Source organism: Corticium candelabrum, chromosome 1, assembly GCF_963422355.1.
Source record: "Corticium candelabrum chromosome 1, ooCorCand1.1, whole genome shotgun sequence".
Lineage (NCBI taxonomy): Eukaryota > Metazoa > Porifera > Homoscleromorpha > Homosclerophorida > Plakinidae > Corticium > Corticium candelabrum.
In genome coordinates this window covers 15,457,175-15,477,042 of record NC_085085.1, presented here as the reverse complement: position 1 = coordinate 15,477,042, position 19,868 = coordinate 15,457,175, and the positions used below count along the sequence as shown (strand labels likewise).

The following is a 19,868-nucleotide window of genomic DNA, read 5'->3' as shown; positions in this document are numbered from 1 at the left end:
TCCTCAATATCTTCAACACGTCTTTGAGAATCAGGGTTTGCAGTGGCATCACTGGTGCTTGATGTTTCTGCTAGTTTAACACCTGAGTGTTGTTGTTGTTGTTGTTGTTGTTGTTGTTGTTGTTGTTGTTGTTGTTGTTGCTGCTGCTGCTGCTGCTGCTTCTGTTGAAGCTGAGGTGCCTGTTTCTGTGTCCACATATTGGTAGTTGAGTTACCAAATAGTGAAGTATCAGTTTTTGATAACAATTTCATAATGTCACTTGTAGAAGTACCACTAGTGACAACACCAGGCAATCCTTGTAAAGAAGCAGGTTGAGATTGTAAGTTTGGCAGACTTGGCAATGGCTCAAAGGCAGGCTGTTGACTGTCACGTATGATGGATGATGATGATGATGACACTAGTGGGTAATCGTGACTAATTGAAGAAACAACTGCAGATGGATTAAGTAGCTGAGATGTTAAGCCAGTCACATTAGTTGCAGGCTTGATTGTTGTTGACACAGGAATGTGTTGGTGTAAAGATGTTTGCATCTGCTGTGTTGAACTAAAAAAAGGAATATGTGAGGCTGATGGCAAAAGCGCACTATTTGATGATTGTTGAACAGTAGCTATTGGTTGCTGTTGAACTGTTCCACTGGAAGAAGGTTGAAAAGTGACTGGTTTAGCGTGCTGCTGTTGTAGCAGCTGCTGAGAAGACCCTAGGCCAATTGATGAGGATATGGTATTGCTGAGTTGATGTCCATTAGCAAGAGACTGTGCAGGTCTGACTTGGGACAGACCAGTTGGCTGAAATCGACTTGCCGTTCCTGTGACAAGATTAGCTCCTACAGAAGATGAAGCACTTGAGTAAACCCCAGAATTCTGTGTCTGTCCCTGAGCAGCTGATTTCACTGCTGATGCAGCAGACACTCTAGTAGTACTACTGCTAATTTGAGTTGTAGCAGCACTCAAATTCTGAGTGCTTGTTGTAATGGGAGATAGAGACGTTGACTGTTTTTCTCCAGTTTCTTGACCTAAATAGCAAAGTATCACTAAGCAATGCTATAATAGTACTACGTAACAGCTTCAAGTCTCATAAATATCAAGTTACCAGTGTGTCTCTGACTTTTAAGTGGCAGCACTTGTGGAGGTTGGTTGATGATCTTCGAAGGATTAATGTCATTCATAACTCTGTATGGACACAGTTCTCCACTTGTTGACATCAATAGTAGAATAGGACAAGGAGGGAGACTCCTGGTTTCACCTTACACAGTCAAGAAATAAGGTCAAGATCAACAAAACATCAAAGCTAAAACTAAATATCAAAGTTTGAAAGATCTTACTGATTTGGATATGTGACTGACATGTAGTGTCAAAAGCCATGCCTGCAGGATACATGTCCTTTCCATTAAACAAAGGAATCTCTGCCCTTGCATCATCATCAATATCCCATCGCTCCCATAAATTCTACACAACAAGAAGTCAGTCACAGAGATAACAACGAGGTGTTCAAGTTCAATATTAAACCGTCTGTTGTTCATCTTGACTGAAAACAAACACTTCAGCAGAATTGGAAGAAGCAGTCAACAGCATGTTCCTACATATACAGTACACACCATGATTGACTTGTGATCTCCACAACAATCCAACTGAGTGTACCAGTCTGCAATGTGTTTAAAAAAGTATTGTTCTGCTCTTCGGCCTAATGTCATGTAAACATCTTCAAAATTTGTAACAATTGGTTGAGTTGCTTCTTTCTAATAAATATATGCAAGACACTAAATACATTCAGTCTCCACAGAAACAAATGCTTGACGTCATACTGGCATAGACAACAACACAAATGATGGTTGGTTATCACTTTCTTCTGCATACACTACTCCATAGGCATATGTAGAAAGCCACACAAGATCAACAACTATAAAGCAATGCTTGTCCTCAACAATAATTGTCATAATCATAGCGATTATACTGAACCTCGTCGGGAACTTGAGAAACAGCCTGGTTGAGGTATAGTCTTCTTTAATTGCAGATCCTGTACATATCCATCACATAAGTCATTCACTTCATTCTGTTATTACAGCTTATTATGGTGCATCCAAACAGCCAACAGAACATTGCAGTTGGAAAAATGTGTGATTAGGCAGTGATGGCATAATATCACATATTAACAACATGCACATGTGACCAAGAAATGCACATGTTAGGAATGTTAATTGTTAATTATCAAAGTAATAGATCTGTCATCCAAACAAAAAGCTAAATTATGTACATACCAGTAAATAGACATGAACAACACTACTACACCAACTTGCACAGAAAACCCAGAAACTTTGGCATTGCAAAAATTAGTAATAGTAAATCTAAAATATATCCAATGCCCACACTACTGCAACGGCATTTAGTATATGTATCTGATGGTTGCAACAGCACAACTTCTCAAATCAGACTATATTGCGTGACTAGCTTGCTTCATAAGTTGTACTTCATACAGTGGGTTATCTATGGCCTTACTGTACCATCTATTTGATAATATGCACACTCTCTTTAAGTATGACATAATGTGTGAGCAAATTGTGCCTCCAGGGACATAAAACTGCTTCTAATACTACATCTCACTTGTGCATGCTGTGTGATTGTACCATTTCTATGACCAACAGCCAACTGCTTTCCTTTTGGACTCCAGCAAACTGAAACACATCAAATCAACTAAATTACTTAATCAAATTATGTAGCCCAGCCTACACTCTATTTGCTATGGTAACTCGATCTATTACAGTAGGACACCTCTTATCACACAGTACCAGACCAAACAGTAGTGAGGTACTCAAGTAACAAACCTGTCTAACTATTAAAACCTCCACAATGCTAGCCGCAATAACTATAAGTTACTTATGCACAATTTCGAGTTAGCCGTTAAGTAAATCATTGCTACTGTACACTGTCTCTTTCTTAGTTTGTCAATGATCTTGAAAAAATCACAGCAAACAAGTGCAGATTGTTGTTCTGCTAGACGTGCACCAGACAAAGCAGTCATACCAATTCCTAGCAAATAGTACGCCAACAACAAACAACAACCGAATACCTGAAGTTGTTAACACATTATTATTATGTATCGTTATGCCCCTCCATAATGGGCAAGTGGGGTCTTTACCCCCATCTGGGCGCCCACCAACCCAGCAGGTGAGCCCAGCAGGGTACATGTTTCCGTGCAGTCCATACGGCGATCAATGACTAGCCAATTCGATATAGATTGCAGGCATTACGGTGACCACGAACATCGGTACAGCACGCCTAGTGGATATCAATGACCACCAGGAAAGCACTGAACGTCATCGTCAACCGACCGTTCGCCAGACCACAGAAACTCCCCAACGACTGAAACGAGTCATAGTCTCATGGATAAAGCTAGAGAAACATGAGAAAGAAAGACAGACAAGTTTCATAATTTACTGTCGTCACTGGGGTTTGAACCCCCAAACCATGGAGTGGTAGCCATTGCCGCTACCATTAAGCCACGGCGGTGACTGTATTATTATTTATTTATTATTATTATTATTATTATTATTATTATTAGAGAGTTGGATACTTGCCCGTGATTCAATTTACCGCCCTACATACTGACAGTTTTAGTTTCATTGCAAATCAGTTGCCTACATACCACCAACTCTGCAAAATGAAAGTATTAATAATTAAAGCTCACTTGAACAAGCGCCACTGCCAGAGGGTTTCAAAGATCGAAGCATCGACATTTTTGAATCAACTTGAAATAAGAATACATAACCATTGCTGACACAGACAGCCAACAGCTTAGGGTCAGTAGGATTCCACATCATAGATGTCACAGATAATCCTACAAAACACCGGAACTCGTCAAGAGTGAACTCCGAAAACAACCAATTAAATATAAAATCCGCAAACCTGGATCCTTAAACAGGATTGATGCATAAAATGGTTTTGGTTTGTCTTCCTACCAACAACCCCAACATATTAATTTAATTAATCAATTGAGTTAATTAAGTTAAATCACACTGCACACAGATTATATGCATCAATGAGAACCTGAAATGATGTGATATCATATAATAAAACATGCGTTTTGCCCTCTCTTTTAAGCACAACACAAAGTGTGAGATCATCACAAGCAACAGTCAAACAATGAGGTGCCACGCCCCCAGTTTCAACTGTTGTAGAGCGTCCTGACTCTAGATCTGTCCCTCCAGATTTGTCATACACATCGAGATCAGCAGTTTTCAACACACGAAATCCTGTAAACACATAAACATGCACACATAGACATTTTCACCAGATTCTCAAACTGACTGCAAAAAAAACTGACTGCATGAGCCTGCACCATCAATTCCATCTTACCGTTTTCGCAAGCAGCAAATATCACGCCAAATCTATTTGCTACTGCGACTAAATTCATCCTTTCTGTCACAGATTCTGGCCACCCTGCCTTTCCGGATCCAAGAGCAACTTTGTGCATTTGTTTAAAACGGAAATGCTGCAAGAGATAAAGTATTTCGTATGCTCTGCATTTGTAAGGGGAAAAAACGTTCAACTACCTTGACTTGACGTTCTGGAGGCTCCTCCATCTCTGTACTGTACGTGACTTGCTTGATATCAAGTTGTAGTAATTAGACTCGCGCACCCAGACCCCACTTGTCTGATCGGAGTTGGCATCTTATTTACTTTGACCTGTTGCTCCATTCTTATGGTATATTCTCATTATAGTTACGGTACAGTTGTACATGTGTACAAAAAGAATTGCTTGAATGAATACAAAAATATTTCATTAATTAATTAATTAATCAATAAACGTCCAGTAGAGTAACTCGATTGTTACAAGCACTGCAGCAGACCAACTGCTATTTTCTTTCTTCAGCCACCAAAAAATTTAGATGCGTCAGAATACACCAGATCTATAATATGATACAACCAATGCAGTCATATAAATATTGCTCGCGGCTATTTTCATACAATGACCATACTTCCACTGCAAATGCTAAGAGCCGACCAGCTAACAAAATAGAAAACCCAGTAAGAGCAAACCACAAAGGCGCTTCAATTCTCTGCCAGCCATAAATCCATAATGGAAGCACATGAAGACCAAGTGTTACAAGAGTGCCTTGTGATGTCTTGAATCCTGGTAAAAAATATTGTAAGAATTAATGATGCTATCTCCTTCCCTCGTTGACAGTTTTGCAAGACCTTTGGCCATCACGGCTTGTACCCACCAAGGTGCATGCTTGAACGCTTCCCTCCACTTTGAGCCAGATGAATGAGTGCAGACAAACACAGTCCATTCCAGTGCAGAAACAAAGCAGCCCCACTAAAGTCAAAATTACAATCCATAAATAGATATTTCAATATTATGTCTGACTGATTCCATTTAATTCAAATTAATCAAAAACTACGTCTTGTACATTATAAAACACTAAGTAGTTCTTGCACATTAATTAATGCAAACATTAATTGCAAATATACAACTCACTATAATAAAAAGTAATTAAAGTAGTTTACCAATTGAAATGCTCAGCAGTGGAAAAACAGAATAAGCACCATTCTTCAGTTTTTAAAAATCTAAAGTCAAGATTCATTATGTATTTTTATCGTCTTGCATTCCAACCAAACTGCAACATCGTTTAACTTAACCCTTTTCCATAGCCACTAAGCCCTTCAATTGCAAACACATCGATCAACATACTGGTAGTATTCTTGACCACACCATTCCTCTAGCCACATTATCAACCAATACATCAAGCTGAAGAACACGTGACTGTTTGAATTAAGAAAAATATGACGTCATGACTGCCTGCATACCCAAGCTCCAAATGCTGAGACCTGATTGAGTCTCCGAGCAACATAACCATCAATGACTACCAAAACGGTCAGAGCATTCAGTTTTATTAGCAACTGCTAAACTCTGCTTTATTGTAATCTCACAGTCTAGAATAGCAGTGAAGCCAATCACAACGAGAAACGGAATCACGTCTTCAAAGATGAAATACGCAATTACAATCAATACAAGTCGTAAGTACTCTAAAAAAATTCATAGCTATAATGCAAGTCGAATATCCGAAAAGAAAGCAGCTACTCTAACCGATCAAATTAGGAACAAACAAGTAAACGGAGGTCATTGTTACAAATGAAGTCCCGGATAAAATAAATTGCGTATGTACATATCCCTTGCTCCGATGTGAATTACAATTTGTAGTTGCTTTGCAATATTATAAATTATTCAAAAATAAACTGTTTACATTAGAATTACTGCTACACCGGCACCCTTGTACAACCCATGGCCAGTCGATCAAGAGCTATACAAACACTGCTAGACGTTAAGTGATGTGCACATGATGACGGTCAGCGATTTGTACCTTCTATAGCCTTCAAATTTGTGCTAACATTACTACAGAGCGTCTCTTTGAATTAATTCGCGTTGATTTAATTATAGGCAACAGATAGACGAAGTTTAAAATATTTATCAATATCTGCAAGGAAATTAAACCTCTGCTGTCTGCACGCTAAACCAGAAATCTTGTTTCTGGCTCTCGCCAAGAGGCCAGTTCGTCGTACAATCAAATTCAGTGCATTCTAACAATTTTAGATCAGTGTAGATTCTGCAGAACACCACAACATTCAGTATTAGAAACAGCTTATGTTTCAACAAACAAGACAGATTATAAATCTAGGAATTAATTTTGTTTGGTGCCAGTTGTACATATTTCCGCCTGATTAGTCAACTGTGAGTGCAACTACAAGAGTAAGCATCAGTATGTTTAGCACTCCCCACCTATGAGCCAGGTCTTCTTCTCCTTTCAAGCTCCAAATGTAAAGATATCATCCACCAGAAAATTGACAGACTATAACTATCAAGCAGCAAAAATCAAGCAATTACTTTTGTGACTACTCCAGTTCCTACTGTCTGATGTCCATCTCTAAGTGTAAACCTCTGGCTACTTTCTACGGGAAATCCAACTCTGCATGTCATAGATAATGGGGTGTCTTCACCGGGCATCACCATCTCTTTCTCACCAGGAAGTTGACAAGAAACTGTTACACTGCCTGTCCGAGCAAACATGACTGGAGCATAATCATTAACAAATGGTGTGTGCCGTCCTCCTTCTTCTTTCTTTAGAACATATACCTACAATTAAAAATGTGATTTATGAGACTGCAAGTGCCGGATGCTGATAATAATGTAATGTACTTGAGCTTCAAAACTGGTGTGTGACTTCACAGTAGATGGTGCACATACCACCATACCGCGTTTGACATCCTCTCGACGAATTGATCGAAGCAAGAGTCCCACATTGTCTCCCGCTTCACCTTGCGGAAGTTCTTTCTTAAACATTTCAACACCTAACGAGAAAAACACTGCAATAAGTGTAAGTCAAAAAAATATTGATTTTGCATGACACCTAACCTGTGATTGCATTCAATAGATCAATTGACTAGTGTACTATTAGACACATGTAGAGCAAGACAGAAACTTATAAAATACTAGCTGAGCAGACCACTTTTGCCAAGGCAGAGTATATTATTAATTAATTTTAAATCCAAAATAAAAATACACCAACTACAAATAGCTCTTACTAGACCATACAAATTTATATGACCAATCCACATCACAATAACCTGTAACCGTTGTCTTCAGATCTGAATGAAATCCTACAATTTCAACTTCTGTTCCCTTCTTGATTATGCCTCTTTCAATGCGTCCAGTCACTACTGTACCACGACCAGCAATACTAAATGTATCTTCAATTGGCATTAAAAATGGCTTCTCCATATCTCTCAACGGAACTGGAATATGCTCATCAATAGCAGCAAGAAGTTTCACAACAGAGTCCCTTCCCAGCTCAGGATTACGATCCTACAATGGCAGGCAGATGAACAAACAAATGTCAATACTACCAACTAACAAACCTCCAGAGCACACAATGCGGATCCAGTAATAATAGGTGTTTTGTCTGGATTGTAGCCATATGTTTCCAACACCTCTTGCATCTCCAGTTCAATCTAAGCGTGTTATAGACTAGTTGACTGCCTGGTAAAGGTTTTACATGTAGATAACAGTCTCACCAGTTCTAGAGTCTCCTTGTCATCAACAGCATCAGCTTTGTTCAAGTAAACAACAATGTTTTGAACACCAACCTTGACATACAAAACGGTCACTTAGAAATTGTTTTGTGTGTGTGTGTGTGTGTGTGTGTGTGTGTGTGTGTGTGTGTGTGTGTGTGTGTGTGTGTGTGTGTGTGTGTGACTAAGTAAACAACCTGATTGGCAAGAAGAAGATGCTCCTTTGTCTGCGGCATGGCACCATCTGTGGCTGCTACCACAAGCACAGCACCATCCATCTGAGCTGCTCCTGTTATCATGTTCTTGATATAATCCGCATGTCCTGGACAGTCCACGTGGGCATAATGCCTGGTCTCTGTTTCATACTCAACATGAGCAGCTGATATCGTGATGCCTCGTTTTCGCTCTTCGGGTGCATTGTCAATGTCTCCATATTTCTTGTATTTTGCCCTGTCCTGCTCAGCCAAGACTACAGCAACAATAGCCAGTAGTTGAATACCAATAAATGTATATTATAAAACAGATAAAACCTTTTGTTATTGCAGACGTGAGAGTAGTCTTCCCATGATCGACATGACCTATTGTTCCTACATTGACGTGCGGCTTTGAGCGTGTAAACACAGCTAAGAGACGTGCTTGCAATGCTGTCACTAGTTACATACACACGACACAGCATCAACATACTGCAGGGTTCTTCAGAAACAGCAGCACTACTGTACATTCCTGTTTGGTTAATTAAAATGCTACTTCAAAATACATACAATCCCCCATAATGCATACCCAGAATAGATGCAGTACTGGAATAAAGGCTGAAATATAGTAAACGATGCCCTCAAATAAACACCAGTTGTGTGCTGCACTAAATTCTAACACAGTGTCACTGTGTGAAAAATAACGGTAGGACATACGACAATGTCCCACCAAATGTGTTGTTTGTCCAACCAAATACTGCACCAGTGTTGGACGTGTTGAGACAAAACATCCATCGGTACACATATATGATAGTGTAAACCTTGTCTCTTAGCACGTGATGGCCTTCCCAATGGTGTAACGGTTAATTTCATAAACTTAGGTGCCTCCTAGCATGCTTTATCCAGAGAAAACCTCAGCTGCCTTTAACGTCATTTCTCCCCTGGAAGTTGGCTGTAAAAAATTACATGCGAAATGGCTGCAGTAGGAAAGGCACATGTAGCACCATACAAGAATGTAACATCATACAAGAATGTCCTAGGCTCAGTCTGTCCAAGCCAAAATAATTCCCTATTTCCACACTTCAAACACATTGCAATTTACCAAGAACAATCGTGGCATTACTCGTTTGAGTGGCCAACAGCTGTGAGGGGGAAATGGTTTGTCCAATTGCAACTTGTCCACATCAACCAGTTGCAAAGCAGTCACTTCAAGCAGCTGTCTAAAACATTTGGATGGGAAAGAAATGTGCTTGTGACGTTGCCTTCAAGTTGTCATCTACAGATTTCGCAGCAACAAAGAGCACTTTTACACACACATGTTTCTCTAAAAGTATAAGATCATATGATGATGGCTTGCCAAAAACGTTGAGCAATAATAGAACTTTTCAGGAGACTGTAAGGCCTGGTTCACAATACCCCTGGCGTCGTGACAGGGCATCTCACGTCAAAGGAAGCCGTTTCGACCACGTGCTGAAATAGAAAAAAATCCTATCCAACACGTTGCGTCGGAGACAAAGCAATGTGCTGCAAGGTGTATTGTGAACCAGGCTTAATTAAGCATAGAGATTGATCAATTTTTCAAAACTTTGCTGCAACTTTTCGCTAGATCTAACGTAAATTAGGAGAGTTGACAGCACCGTCTATTTATACACGTACAATGTGTATGTATATACATGCAATACTGTACAGTGTAAATTTGAAATTTGCCAATCCGCAATTTCCTACATGCTAAAGTAAATACGACAATTGTTCTTCGGCTTACCGGGCTTAACGTTGTCTGCACGCAAAGCTGTCTGTAAAGCATGCGAAACGATGCATTAATTAAATCAATAAATATTGCTGTAACAATCAGGTCTCACCCTCATATGAGCCCCCGTAAAACGAAGTAACGTTCTGATACCTACATCGCAGATGAAAACTCTTAGAATGATGTTTTTCAGAGCAAATGAGGGCGTTTGGACATACCACGACTGGTGAGAAACGCCATGATAAATCACAGTCGGGACTTTTTCGACACATCGATCATGTGTTGGTCATGTGACCTGTAGTAGTGTATCTTTGTACATCTTGTTGCAGTGTACATGGGTATAAATCTGCAAATTAACTACAACTGTTTCCAACAATATACTGCAGCTGTTTCAAAATCGACTTTGTTGTTGATTTTAAGATTTTAAATATAATTTTTCTGACAATTCAGAGCGTGTACACATACACACACACGCGCGCGCACACGCACGCACGCACGCACGCACGCACGCACACACACACACACCACATCACATCACACCTCATCACACTTAATTGGTCAGGAACAGGTGTGGTGAGAGTGTGGCAATAAGAGTGACCATAACAAATTTCTTACTAATCTACACAAAAATTGGAATGGAAAATACTATCAAGAGAAACAGCACACAAGCCAAGACATGTTACATCCCAAACTGCCAATTCTATTCAATTATACACACTGAAACACAAACTATATCAATATGAAGAAATGATACGACCGTCCCTACACGGTCCACTGTATCAAATGTACTTTCATAGTCTATGTGGATTGAAAATGTCTTCATCATCGGCCGAGTCATCCAAGTTTGGATTAAGTAAGAATTTGCTGTGTTTCCCTTCCAATCCATTTGTTCTCAGTGGTCGAAATCCCTTCCTTAGTTTCTCATATTTGTGGTACTTTTGAAATGCAATACCAGCAACCACCACAAAGACAAAGACTGCAACTACGCTGACACCAGCAGCTAATGCAGGAACACTTACCCCCAAACCATGAGGTTCATTAACAGTCAGAGAGAAATTCGTTGCATCAACAAAAAGACTTTGTGTCACCTTGACATTCTGAGATGCTACGCTATAACCTTTGACAAATACATCAATCTTGTAGTCACCAGGTACAAGAGAAAGCCAGTAATCACCATCCTTTCCTGTCTGAACAGTCAGGTTCAACTGCTTCCAAGAAACTGTCACCAATGCTCCTGACAAAGAGACACCATTGTTGTCTGTAACAACTCCATGCACACCATGCAAACTATGATGTAAGACAGACAGAAACGCAGGCTTATGATGCATCCAGTGATTGCTCAGCTCTGGTGCAGGAGGATACTGACAGCAAGAAACAGGCAGATGAACCGTTTTCAAACACGAACTTCTCGAAGGAGGCAGTGAAGCACTGCATTTCTTTGTAAAGTTGAAATTCTGATTTGAAAAGAATATCTTAGTCATGTGCTTTGCAAATGGCTGTAAACCAAGCTCCAGGTCATGCCAACTGCTATCAGATACCACACCATTTCCAACATTATACACAGCTGTAATGTTTTTACTCTCCAACCATGAACAATACTTGTCAAGCATCGTGCCAGTCAGTTCTTCGCCTCCAACACAGTTACCTTCCATTGCCTTGCTGAACCTATCAGCATGAAGTAATGGAATAAAATATATTTTCATAGAATCCACAAGTTGAGTAATGCTATCGCTCTTGCCATACTTCAAGCATAGCTCTTCCATCAACAACAAAAGCATTTCCTGTCCCACTGCGCTATAACCATCTGTGTTGGCAACAAAAAGCACTGCTGGCTCATCAATTTCATGCTCTTCAGGGTTGTCAGACAACATAAAAGCCACTACCTCACGAGCCTCATCTGTCTTATATACTCGTTCAGTTTGACTGATGACAGCACACTTTTTAGATAAATCAAACATGTGTTTACTAACTTCTTTGTTGCTTTTATGATACAATGACACATGATGAAACGAAGGACCACGTAAAGAAGATACTGCAAAATGTGATGTCGCTGTCTTGTTAGCAGATGGAGTTGGGGAGGAAACTGAAGCAATCATAGATGGCCTCACTTGATCTACTGAGCTTATTTTGCCACCAACAGATGACATTCCAGTGTCTAGTGATACAGTAGAGACAGACAGCTGACTAGAACTAGATCCGCCATCAGACTTCACTGCTGACATGCTTGGTGAGAGACTAGACATGACTGAAACATGATGAACAGCACTAGAATACCGTGAAGACGTCAAAGTAGTTCCTTGTTCATCACTGCCTTTTAAAGGTGTGCTTCCAGTTGTGTATAAAGCACCTCTCATGACTTCGACGACAACTGATGAAGTAGGTACTCTTTGTTCTAGCACCTGCATCACAAAATCCACACTAACAGCACCCACTTTTGGAACAACCACTGTTCTTGTAACAGATTCATATCCATCTTTCGATACTTTAATCTTGTATGTACCAGGAGCAAGAAGTCTCCAATAGTCACCATCAATAGCAGCATGAATTGGATGCTTACGACCTATGACATCAATTTGAGCTTGGACTGGATTGCCACTTGTGTCTCTTACAAACCCCTTCACACCTCTATGAACCTCTTCCATATATGCAACAAGAGCTGGTTTATTCTCTAGCCAGAAACTCTTTAAGTGTCTCTGAAATGGAAACTTAGTACAGCTCAATTCAATCGTGATTTCAAAACAATTTGTTTTCACATAATTGTAGTCCTGCATTCCACCAGTGAGTGCATACCATGCAGCACCATTCGTGATGCCACTCTTAAAAGTTTCTCTGTAACCAGGACAACCACTAAAGCTGTGCATCCTTGTGTGAGACATAGAATACGCTAGTGCTACCTGACGAAAAATGTCATCATCTGGGCATTTACTATACATGGTACGCCCACTGGGTGAGTCATCATATGGATAATTGGCAACCAGAGATCCACCATGAAGATTAGCTGACAAAACAAAGGGAATGTCATTAAGCCATTGCATAATTGCCTTTGTCTCTAATTCTGGTGAATGCTGTGGACGATGAAAGAAACTTGGAAAATTTCTGTTTAAATCGACCCCACGAGCATTTGTACGCCCTAAAACAGATGCTACATCTCCTTCACGTGCAGCCTCATATCCATCTGGATTCATTGTTGGCATGATGTGGATACGTGTTGTATCTACTAGTTCAGTCAATTGACCATCATGACCATAGTTTTCCACCAAATACTGAACAAGTAGCAATAAAACTTCACGTCCAATCACTTCGTTCCCATGCATGTTACCAATATATTTAAATTCTGGCTCTCCTGGTTCGTGTTTTCCTGGATGGTCTGTGATTTCAAGCACCCACAACTCACGTCCCTTAACAGACTTTCCAATACTATACAATCGAGTAATGTCTGGAAACCTGTTGGCTTGTTGTTTTAAAAATGACACCATTGCATCATAACGGTGGTGCTCAAATACACTTGGTTCAAAATGCTTTCCATCTACTGGACGTTCTTCGCCTTCTCCATTTGAATTATCTGGTGACACTCTCTTCAGCCTAAATATTACATCAGTTGCTGGACCATTTGATACAACAACATCAGTATGTGTTTCTGCTTCAAATCCTCGAGCATGGGCAGTAACAGCATATTTTCCAGAAACAAGAAGTCGCCAGTAGTCACCATTAGCTGCAGTGATAACATCATGGTGAATGTTATGAACAGTCACTGTAGCATTAGGAATAGGATTTCCATCTTCATCATAAACAAAGCCTTTAATGCCTTTATGAACTTCTTCCATGTAAAGCAACAATGATTCTCGATTGTCATCCCACTCTTGATGTAGTGTTTTCGCTAATGGATTTTTTACACATGATAATTCTATGGTGATCTCAAAGCAGTTGCTATGCATGTAGTTATAGTCCTCCATGCCTCCTGTCAAACCATACCACGCAGCACCATTTGTAATTCCATCTTGAAAATTGTCTCTGAAACAAATAATGAAACATCAGCAATAGTACAATTATTACACCAAGAAGTCAAGACAGAGCATCACTGATTAAACCTGATTAACTTAAATAAGAAATAACTGAATGTATTAGTTAATTAATAAAAATAAACCAATTCAGCACACAGACTCCCTTATTTTGCCATGACGTTTAATAAGTGGACATATTTGTAAGGCGTTTTCAAAAGTGAAATTGATTGACACCAAAGCACAACAAGATGATGAAAACTTGATCATCACGTATGACATAAAGAAAATACTGCTTGTGATTGGGCCACATAGGAGGCCTAGCACATTCCTGAGGCAGGACAAGACAGACAGGCAAACAGACAGACAGACACCCACCCACCCACCCACAAACATATCGCCCACAGAGCAAAAGTCAGTTCACCCCTTTTGAGTAGGTAATCACCAAGTCTCGTGAATTTTACGAAGTCCCGTTTCCTACGCTCATATAGCCAACACTAAAGTGAATAATTATTTCAAAATTGCATGCATTTGTTTAATTTAATTAATTAATAATCCGAACGCTACACCTGACAGATGCAAGCAAAATAACAGAGCCGTCACTCACCCTGGGCACTGACGACGCAGGTGCATCCTCGGATGAGCAGTAGCGTACACGTGTGCCAAGTGGCGAAAAATGGCGTCATCAGCAGCCTTGCTGTATCCGTCCTTCAAGTCTGGACGGTCGTCAAACGGATAGCTGGCGACTAGGGATCCGCCATGAAGATTGGCTGATAGAACAAACGGTTGACTAGCGATCCAGTCCATTAGCGCTTGCGTCTCGGGTTGAGGCCGATGAGGAATGGAAGCAAACTGATCCGGGAAATCGCGATTGAGATCCTTGTTGTTTGCGTTGTTTCTGACCGTCGATTCGAAACCATCAGGGTTCATACTGGGCATTATATAGATATCAGTCGAATCCACAAGTTTCGTAATGCGTTCGATCTTTCCGTAGTTAGTGCAGAGATACTCGATGAGGTAGACCAAGAGTTGACGTCCCAGTGTTTCATCACCGTGCATATTCCCGACGTATTTAAACATCGGCTCTCCCGGTTCTCGTTCGGTTGGACGGTCAGTGATCTGTATTACCCATAGTTCTCTGCCGTGGACGGAGTGACCGACCGTGAAGAGGCGAGTGATGTGAGGATATCTGACGTGGTAGTCGTGGAGGAGAGATGTCAGCTTGTCGTAGTGGTAGTATCGATCGTATGTCTCAGAGCGAGAGAGAGATAGGACCGACATGGTAGTGATAGAGAAGAGAACGCACAACAAACACGCCGAGCGATACATGATACAATGGGTCTGGCGACCACATACGGGATATCTATTGCATAGAAAATAACGCAAATTGACTAATTAGCTATAGAATAGTTGCTAGAGTGTACACTGTAACAGTACTGTATTGAACTGTATGTACTGTACAGCAGTGATTGCAGACACTTAAACGCAAATTCATTGTAGCGATAATTATAATTTTAATTAATTAATTAAAAAGCAAAAACCTTTTAGTATGCGTTCTGTGTCTACTTAGGAATACTACTAACTTAATTGGAAATTCAATATAAGGAACGTTACCAGTAATAATAATTATTTTATTGTAATGATTATTATTTCCGTGAAACGGTTTTGTAATAAAATTAGAGGGTGCCATGACGTCCTAGCATAGGCATAGTGTAATTTAGTGGAAAAGTGGGTGGGACAAGTTCTGCACAAGTTACGTGTCCTATAGCTAGGCTTACAATGTTGCCTTGGGTCGTCATTGTTCTGCTGACAGTGCAGGTAATTTTCAACCAAGCATCTGCATCGACTGTTGTCAACAAGAGTGGACGAATTTACGAACCTCGAACTGGAGAGTTCCGACACCACCATCACGTGGCTCTAGAAAGAATCATGAGGAAATACGCTCTGAAATATCCGCACATTAGTCGTCTGTACAGCATCGGTCAATCTGTTAGGAGACACAATCTCTGGGTGATGGAAATCACAGACAATCCTGGCGTACACGAACCAGGAGAACCAGAGATAAAATACGTAGGAACTATACACGGGAATGAAGTCGTTGGGCGTGAGATGCTGCTCCTGCTCATTAAATATCTTTTGCGCAACTATGGCCTTGTCGATCACGTGACTAGACTAGTCAATACAACAAGGATTCACATACTGCCAGCTATGAACCCTGACGGATATGCCATTGCAGAAGCAGGTGATGTGTGGTCCACTGTAGGTAGAGCGAATGCAAAGAAAGTGGATTTGAATCGTAACTTTCCATCTGTGTTTCGACAACCAAAGAAAAAACCAGAGCCTGAAACGAGGGCCATAATGGAATGGTCAAACACATATCCATTTGTCTTGTCGGCTGGTTTACATGGAGGTGCCTTGGTGGTAAACTACCCATATGATGACTTACCAAAAAAGCATAGGAAAGGAAAGCAAAAGGATCAATATAGTGAATGCCCTGATGATGATGTGTTTCGTCATATATCTTTAGTGTACTCAAAATCCCACAAACGTATGTATAACTTCTCACATTGTCCTGGGGAACAAGAACATTTTCCTAATGGTATTACCAATGGTGCTGCATGGTATACTGTTGTGGGTGGGATGCAGGATTACAACTACCATTACACCAACTGTTTTGAAGTAACTCTTGAACTTAGCTGCACCAAGTTTCCCAGAAAGCGACATCTGCAAGGATTCTGGCTAGAGAACAAGCCAGCATTATTGGCTTTTATGGGAGAAGTGCATAATGGCATTAAAGGATTTGTGATGGATCGTAATGGAAACCCGCTGTCCAAAGCAACAATTTCAGTTGGCGATCGAAATCATGATGTGTTGACTGCTGCCAGTGGCGATTATTGGAGATTACTAATTCCTGGAACATACAAGATCACAGCTGCCAAAGCTGGATATGTAACAAAACATCAGCATGTGCGCGTTCCACAAAGTGGTGCAGCTGAGCTGAATTTTGTTTTAGACAGGAAGAATTGAATACTATTCTGTACGTGTAAACAATGTCATGTAGACATTGTTTGCTGCTATGTCCACAGATAGATGTGGATATACATGTATGCATCTTGATTGTCATTACTTTGTGGTGTTAGCATTTTGATTTGAATGGATAGATTGTGTCTAACATGGCCTGTTTTTGTCAACCAAACTTTGATTTCTTAAATTTGCTTGTGAATGTTTGAACAAATAACAATTAATATCTAAACTTACCATTTAATTAATTAATGTTGCTATGCATTCCTCAACCATCAACACATCATAGCAATTGCTAATCAGATCTAAGACAAATTGACAGATGACCTGATACAGTAGTCCTCTACTATCTACATTTATTACCTAAAGTGTAAACACTTACAATTGACAACTCTAAGCACTCATAAATTACAGTGGGTGACTAATTAATCCGTTTATCTTTGAAAATGTCAACAAGCAGCGGTACTTAAAAGTTGTATATAAAAGGTTGAACTCTTGAAAATGATCAATGAAAGTAACATCCAGTGTGAGCTATCTCTACTATGTCAAATTGCTGTAGAGAAAACAGATCACATCTTCCATATTTGCTGCCTTAGTTAAATGTTATACGCATCCCACAAGCTGCAAGAAAACAAACATGTGCACAAATCAGATGATTAATATCTCATCAATACATTCAATGTTGTACATAAGCATCAATTTTTGAACACTGTTGAACCTCACTTTAGTTAAAGGGTAACTGACATGCAAAAATCAAAAACTATTTTATTGCATTTTTCGTTAGTTCTTAACGTCCGTATGATCCCAAAATAGAAATTTTTATTTTGAAGTTACATTCATGAAGATATTGAAGCGTAACGTTGCTTCCAGTTGTTTATATCCGGTTTAGTAGGCGTACCTGCCGTGACGTAGTAGCAGGATCATACGTCAGCTCATGATGTGCAGCAGCATGTTCACGTCACAAACTTGACCTAAATACATTGTTTCCATTGGTCGGTGACTTGATGCAATTAGAGTTACTTGAACATTTTAGCTAGACTGGACACGCGTTTAGTTCCTTGTTCTCACCTCACAGGGTGATCATATCGCTAACAGTTTACATGCTGGTCAACGCACCTGCTGTGATTTCTATGCTGTAGTTACCCTCACTGGTAATTTCCTAAACCTGTCAGTCTAGTAGCGTCTTCCTTTAGAGATTTTCAACAACACACGGAGTAAGACTACAAAGCATAGCGCGGTTGCACGCTTGCTCAAGTTGTTGCCGATTGGTGAGGCTGCATCTGAACGTCGGACATTCTTGGACAACTTCAATTGAAGTCAGTAAGGTGGAGAAGGAAGCATCCGCTCACTTCACAGTCCGTAATGAGTAGTTTTCTCACTGCTCCAGAACGTAAGATGGGATGATGGTGTTACCTGGGTTTGAAATCCAAATTCGAAAAACCCTAGATATTGCCTCAGTGAATTGGAGTGAGACTGCATGTAACTTAAAATAGAATCCAATCTGTCCGTTTGGGTCTGGTATTTTATTGCATACAAACCTTGCTGACTCGTGTCAACGCATGCTCATTATAATCGTGTTAGGTCAAACGTTAATCAAGTTAGGTCAAGTTTTGTGACATGAACATGCCGCTGCACGTCATGATCTGACATACGGATTTGCAACCAAGCCTTCTCTCCGTGCGAGCAGTTCCGGCTCAACCACCTCCTCTCACATGCAAGCAGCCGAACAGCACGTGAGGTCATGCAGTGAGCACGGAGGAAGGCTTGGCTTGCGAGGCTAGCAATAGGGGAAGCATTACTTATACATGTAACACCATATAAGAATGTCATACCTAGGCTGGCTGTCCGAGCCAAAATAATTCCCTATTTTCCGCACTGATTTTACCAATGAGTAGAAACAAACATGATAAATCATCCACAAACTAATCTAACCATTCTGCAAATTTTCGATCATCTCCATGCATCAAAATGATATCTCGAACTTCAGCTGGAGGATTAAGATTAAATGCTTCTGCTCTTTCCCAACGTTCTAACCGAGTTATCCCTGGTGAACAAGTCAGTATTACACATTCATCCAATTAATTAAAAACCACAACAGCAACAGCTAACACACACACACACACACACACACACACACACACACACACACACACACACACACACACCGCAACAATAAATTAATTAACCATGCATCTAAACTTATAGATGACATTGATTCCTGCAAAGGTTTTCACCTATGGATGGACCAAACTCCACTGTGTGGTCAAATTCCTTCAAGATATTAAGTTTATGTTGTATTTCTTTGTCATCTAGCTCTAAACATGTAGGTATTGATAGCCAAAGAAGACGCAAACTTTCCAGATCGCAAGCACCTGGTGTCGATCCCTTGTAGCTTCTGGTTTGAACTGGTATAACCGCTGTCTTAGAATGTTTCCTGTTTGAATCACCTTTCTTCACTGCCTTGAAAGAGAGCTGCTGTTGCGTCGCCATACGTGAAACACCGATCACGTGATTTGTTTCCATGTATTCGCGCAACAGCTGCTTAGCGTGCGCTGCCTTAAAGTCCAAACAAACGGATGATTGGCAAAACTGAAAAGTGAAAACAGATAGTGCACTCATACTTTGCACAAGTGCATCCCACATCATGACATGTAAGGACTAAACATTACAGTGTAATTGCTAACACAAACTACAGATTTACTTGACAGACACAAATTAATTAGATCAACAGTGTCAATCACAAGCATTTAGACACGGTGTTAAGTAAAGTAAATACACCCAATAACCAAAATAGCCGTTTTATTATTGAGAAATTACGATAGACAAACTAAAATGCCCACTGACCATA

General features: G+C 40.2%; 6 protein-coding genes across 9 annotated transcripts in view; 1 reads left to right on the top strand and 5 right to left on the bottom strand.

Annotated features, from left to right (window-relative positions):
* LOC134184455 (nuclear pore complex protein Nup214-like) overlaps positions 1-4,594 on the bottom strand; it is an 11,213-nt gene extending 6,619 nt beyond the window's left edge. For all 3 annotated transcript variants that reach the window (XM_062652161.1, XM_062652168.1, XM_062652153.1), the window contains exons 1-13: positions 4,547-4,594; positions 4,350-4,485; positions 4,041-4,246; positions 3,900-3,948; positions 3,682-3,831; positions 2,598-2,668; positions 1,956-2,013; positions 1,802-1,896; positions 1,638-1,735; positions 1,506-1,575; positions 1,322-1,445; positions 1,090-1,242; positions 1-1,012 (exon numbers count right to left, since the gene is read on the bottom strand). The exon at positions 1-1,012 is cut by the window's left edge and continues 148 nt beyond it. In XM_062652161.1, coding sequence (XP_062508145.1) covers positions 1-1,012; positions 1,090-1,242; positions 1,322-1,445; positions 1,506-1,575; positions 1,638-1,735; positions 1,802-1,896; positions 1,956-2,013; positions 2,598-2,668; positions 3,682-3,831; positions 3,900-3,948; positions 4,041-4,246; positions 4,350-4,485; positions 4,547-4,576 — 2,252 coding nt within the window. In that variant the 5' untranslated portion in view covers positions 4,577-4,594. The remainder of the gene's footprint in view (positions 1,013-1,089; positions 1,243-1,321; positions 1,446-1,505; positions 1,576-1,637; positions 1,736-1,801; positions 1,897-1,955; positions 2,014-2,597; positions 2,669-3,681; positions 3,832-3,899; positions 3,949-4,040; positions 4,247-4,349; positions 4,486-4,546) is intronic.
* Positions 4,595-4,686: 92 nt separating this feature from the next.
* LOC134191523 (uncharacterized) lies at positions 4,687-6,121 on the bottom strand. The gene is made up of 7 exons (XM_062660147.1): positions 6,085-6,121; positions 5,928-6,023; positions 5,805-5,860; positions 5,689-5,745; positions 5,193-5,313; positions 4,973-5,127; positions 4,687-4,903 (listed from the first exon to the last, which is right to left on the bottom strand). Exons 1-7 carry the CDS (start codon positions 6,119-6,121, stop codon positions 4,850-4,852), a joined length of 576 nt encoding a protein of 191 aa, XP_062516131.1. The 3' UTR covers positions 4,687-4,849.
* Positions 6,122-6,795: 674 nt separating this feature from the next.
* Positions 6,796-10,247, bottom strand: LOC134178541 (elongation factor Tu-like). Its single transcript, XM_062645417.1, has 10 exons — positions 10,220-10,247; positions 10,114-10,154; positions 10,017-10,047; positions 8,594-8,713; positions 8,261-8,532; positions 8,067-8,138; positions 7,911-8,003; positions 7,620-7,857; positions 7,192-7,343; positions 6,796-7,128 (listed from the first exon to the last, which is right to left on the bottom strand). Exons 1-10 carry the CDS (start codon positions 10,239-10,241, stop codon positions 6,868-6,870), a joined length of 1,302 nt encoding a protein of 433 aa, XP_062501401.1. The 5' UTR covers positions 10,242-10,247; the 3' UTR covers positions 6,796-6,867.
* Positions 10,248-10,680: 433 nt separating this feature from the next.
* Positions 10,681-15,345, bottom strand: LOC134179138 (carboxypeptidase D-like). The gene is made up of 2 exons (XM_062646035.1): positions 14,607-15,345; positions 10,681-14,012 (listed from the first exon to the last, which is right to left on the bottom strand). Exons 1-2 carry the CDS (start codon positions 15,326-15,328, stop codon positions 10,793-10,795), a joined length of 3,942 nt encoding a protein of 1,313 aa, XP_062502019.1. The 5' UTR covers positions 15,329-15,345; the 3' UTR covers positions 10,681-10,792.
* Positions 15,346-15,740: 395 nt separating this feature from the next.
* Positions 15,741-17,282, top strand: LOC134178552 (carboxypeptidase D-like). The gene has a single exon (XM_062645428.1). It carries the CDS (start codon positions 15,779-15,781, stop codon positions 17,024-17,026), a length of 1,248 nt encoding a protein of 415 aa, XP_062501412.1. The 5' UTR covers positions 15,741-15,778; the 3' UTR covers positions 17,027-17,282.
* A 66-nt stretch (positions 17,283-17,348) lies between these two features.
* Positions 17,349-19,717, bottom strand: LOC134188514 (DNA polymerase delta subunit 4-like). Of its 2 annotated transcripts, XM_062656687.1 has the most exons (5): positions 19,642-19,671; positions 19,393-19,576; positions 19,255-19,335; positions 18,953-19,064; positions 17,349-17,641 (listed from the first exon to the last, which is right to left on the bottom strand). In XM_062656687.1, the coding sequence occupies exons 1-5, from the start codon at positions 19,654-19,656 to the stop codon at positions 17,617-17,619; spliced, it is 417 nt and encodes a 138-aa protein (XP_062512671.1). In that variant the 5' UTR covers positions 19,657-19,671; the 3' UTR covers positions 17,349-17,616. The 2 variants fall into 2 exon arrangements, with proteins under 2 accessions (XP_062512671.1, XP_062512663.1); XM_062656679.1 differs by having other exon boundaries at positions 19,393-19,717.
* Between the last annotated feature and the right edge of the window lie 151 nt (positions 19,718-19,868).

What these genes read in the sequence shown, in the direction of transcription:
- LOC134191523 (XM_062660147.1), bottom strand. Translation starts at nt 6,121, where the DNA reads ATGACCTCCGTTTACTTGTTTGTTCCTAATTTGATCG. An exon ending in GTTTGTTCCTAATTTGATCG is followed by an intron (nt 6,024 to 6,084) that starts GTTAGAGTAGCT and finishes GAATTTTTTTAG; the next exon opens with AGTACTTACGACTTGTATTG. An exon ending in TCTTAGCATTTGCAGTGGAA is followed by an intron (nt 4,904 to 4,972) that starts GTATGGTCATTG and finishes ATCATATTATAG; the next exon opens with ATCTGGTGTATTCTGACGCA.
- LOC134188514 (XM_062656679.1), bottom strand. Translation starts at nt 19,666, where the DNA reads ATGATGTGGGATGCACTTGTGCAAAGTATGAGTGCACTATCTGTTTTC. An exon ending in CTACAAGGGATCGACACCAG is followed by an intron (nt 19,336 to 19,392) that starts GTGCTTGCGATC and finishes CTACATGTTTAG; the next exon opens with AGCTAGATGACAAAGAAATA. An exon ending in GATCGAAAATTTGCAGAATG is followed by an intron (nt 17,642 to 18,952) that starts GTTAGATTAGTT and finishes GTTTTCTTGCAG; the next exon opens with CTTGTGGGATGCGTATAACA.
- LOC134178541 (XM_062645417.1), bottom strand. Translation starts at nt 10,241, where the DNA reads ATGGCGTTTCTCACCAGTCGTG. An exon ending in CACGTCTGCAATAACAAAAG is followed by an intron (nt 8,533 to 8,593) that starts GTTTTATCTGTT and finishes TTGTTGCTGTAG; the next exon opens with TCTTGGCTGAGCAGGACAGG. An exon ending in ACAAGGAGACTCTAGAACTG is followed by an intron (nt 8,004 to 8,066) that starts GTGAGACTGTTA and finishes TAACACGCTTAG; the next exon opens with ATTGAACTGGAGATGCAAGA.
- LOC134179138 (XM_062646035.1), bottom strand. Translation starts at nt 15,328, where the DNA reads ATGTATCGCTCGGCGTGTTTGTTGTGCGTTCTCTTCTCTATCACTACC. An exon ending in CTGCGTCGTCAGTGCCCAGG is followed by an intron (nt 14,013 to 14,606) that starts GTGAGTGACGGC and finishes TATTTGTTTCAG; the next exon opens with AGACAATTTTCAAGATGGAA.
- LOC134178552 (XM_062645428.1), top strand. Translation starts at nt 15,779, where the DNA reads ATGTTGCCTTGGGTCGTCATTGTTCTGCTGACAGTGCAGGTAATTTTC.